At 35.4% G+C, this 2,590-nt stretch overlaps 2 protein-coding genes across 6 annotated transcripts in view; one reads left to right on the top strand and one right to left on the bottom strand.

Annotated features, from left to right (window-relative positions):
- Window positions 1–2,590, bottom strand: part of LOC106873894 (uncharacterized) — a 161,052-nt gene that overhangs the window by 85,704 nt on the left and 72,758 nt on the right. The window contains exon 1 of one of the 2 annotated variants that reach the window (XM_052969704.1): window positions 543–870. The exons of the other annotated variant lie outside the window; for it this stretch is intronic. Within the exon in view, the coding sequence (XP_052825664.1) occupies window positions 543–747 (205 nt within the window). The 5' untranslated portion in view covers window positions 748–870. Of the gene's footprint in view, window positions 1–542; window positions 871–2,590 lie in introns of those variants that run through there. 2 annotated transcript variants of the gene reach the window in all.
- LOC106875820 (heat shock protein beta-1) overlaps window positions 1–2,590 on the top strand; it is a 72,426-nt gene that overhangs the window by 16,956 nt on the left and 52,880 nt on the right. The gene's annotated exons all lie outside the window — the stretch shown is intronic.

The raw sequence follows: 2,590 nt of genomic DNA, 5'->3' as shown, positions 1-2,590 counted from the left end.
TGTGTGTGTGTGTGTGTGTGTGTGTGTGTGTGTGTATTGCAAAGAAAGAAAGTGAAAGTGTACTGGAAAAAGACGAAAATGTATTAAATGAAATAATAAGGTAAGGGGGTGCAATGAGAGAATGAGATGAGACAAAGCCCAAATGAAGAAAAACGTTGAAAGAAAAAAAAGATGAGCTTAAAAATGAAAAAGAAAAGGTTATAAGGATATAGAATTAGAAAGATTAATAGGAATAGAGGCGATAAAAAGAAGAGATGGAGAGAGAGAGAGGGAGAGGGGGGAGAGACAGAGACAGACAGACAGACTGAGTTGCAAGGAAACGGTAGAAAGGGATACAAATGTAAGATGTTAAAAAACGCATGTCGCAATAAATAAATATTAGTTTTCTGATTAGCGTGCAATTGAAATCTTCAATAATAAAAGAAGTCTAGAAACCACATTTTGATAAAAAAAATATATATAATAAAATTGGAATTTAACATTTTTTTTCTTGACAGTACAGACTATTAATTGATTTCTTTTAGTAAAAGATATACACTCACAGCTAATTATAAGTACACATTCTTCATTCTTCATCACAACTGTGTTGGACAAATGTAGCAAGTTCAAAGCCATATTGGTTTTATTAAACATGGCTATTTGTCCATCCGTTTGCCATTTCCATAGCTCTTCTCCCCCACCGACGGGAGTTTGATCCTGCAATGAGATACACTGCGATAAAGTATCTAATGTGATAGTTCTCAGCATTTAAGCTGGAATCGCCAAAATTACATTCATAATTAATGTGAGTAAAATAATGGCGCTTAAGCAGTGGTGTATCGAATGTTAAAGAAGAAGGCAATTAACAGGCAATGTACGCGAGTCAATGGCTTCTATGCATAATTGTGGCTTTGTTCATTGCATTTGGCTGTATCCGCATTCTGAAGAGGTTGTGAAGTTCACAGAATACATTCATACTGTAGTGTAATATTTATGGAAGAGTAGGAAAAGAGTTTGATGAAAGAAATTGTCACTGCAAACAGTCATATTTTTCCAAATCAGTCTTATTTTTGTGCGACTCATTAATCTTCTGCATAATTAGGCATATGAGATAGCATGCATGAATGTAATGACATTTTAATGTAAACCGGTATTAGAGGCTGCAGTGAATTGGAAAAAATATAATGCCATAATATATCCACAGTATTTTATTCAAAATATAATTCCAGTTTGTAGTGTTAGTGTCACAGTTGAAAATGATGTGAGCGCATGCTATACATGCGCATAATGCAGGCCATTTTGTGAAAACTCATTCGATTTTGTTGAGTAATAAACACACAACTTAGCTTTAATGAAAAATCTGTTAGTATTTTTCCGAAGAAATTAATGAAAGGATCCTTACAAACATTGAATTATGAGTTGTTTTTTTTTTATATATATTTTCAAAATATAATTTCTTGAATTCATTCTTTTACTCTTTTTTTTTTACTCTTTTACTTGTTTCAGTCATTTGACTGTGGCCATGCTGGAGCACCGCCTTTTAGTCGAGCTAATCGACTCCAGGACCTATTCTTTGTAAGCCTAGTACTTATTCTATTGGTCTCTTTAGCCAAACCGCTAAGTTACGGGGACGTAAACACACCAGCATCGGTTGTCAACCGATGTTGGGGGACAAACACAGACATACAAATATATACACACACACATACATATATATATATATATACATATATACGACGGGCTTCTTTCAGTTTTCATCTACCAGATCCACTCACAAGGCTTTGGTCGGTCCGAGGCTATAGTAGAAGACACTCGCCCAAGGTGCCACGCAGTGGGACTGAACCCGTCCACGTTAAATATTAATTACTCAGCCTATTCTTTTTTCCAAAATATTTTCATTAAAAAAATAATTATACTTTGTTGCAGCTTCTTAATCAACAATGGCTGATTTCTTACCAGTAATTACGTAAATTAAAAAAACAAAATTCTGCTTTAAACCAAACCCATCTTGTATTGAATTTCTCTTCAGTAGTACACTCAAAGATGTTGTTTAAATTTATTGCCTTTGGAAATAGGACAAGGTTTTTGATTGCAATCTTCAATTCATACACAAAAACAGACATTTCATTTACATCATGTAATGTCAGCCATGGTTGAAATGAGCATTATTAATTCTACAACAGGCCTCGATAGTTTCCTGGAATCTTCCTAAAAACATGCTTCTTAACTTTTATCTTTTACTTGTATCAGCCTAAAAGAACTTTTTTTGAGTTGAACGAATCGACCCCAGTACTAACTTTTTTTGAAAAGCTTGGTGCTTATTCTATAGGTTTCATTTGCCAAACCGCGAAGTTATGGGACGTAAACATACTCCCAACAACGGTTCTTAAGCGGTGGTGGAGAACAGACACAAACACACACACACACATACGTACATTGTGTGCTTTGCGGATGCAAAACCGTTGATCACTGTATGACTGGACATATATTCAACTTCATGTAAATATATACACAAGCGCGCGCACGTACACACATACACGCGCGCGCACACACACACACACACACACACACACACACACACACACACACACACACACACACACACACACAC

Source organism: Octopus bimaculoides, chromosome 7, assembly GCF_001194135.2.
Source record: "Octopus bimaculoides isolate UCB-OBI-ISO-001 chromosome 7, ASM119413v2, whole genome shotgun sequence".
Classification (NCBI taxonomy): domain Eukaryota; kingdom Metazoa; phylum Mollusca; class Cephalopoda; order Octopoda; family Octopodidae; genus Octopus; species Octopus bimaculoides.
This window is presented reverse-complemented; position numbering and strand designations above follow the sequence as displayed.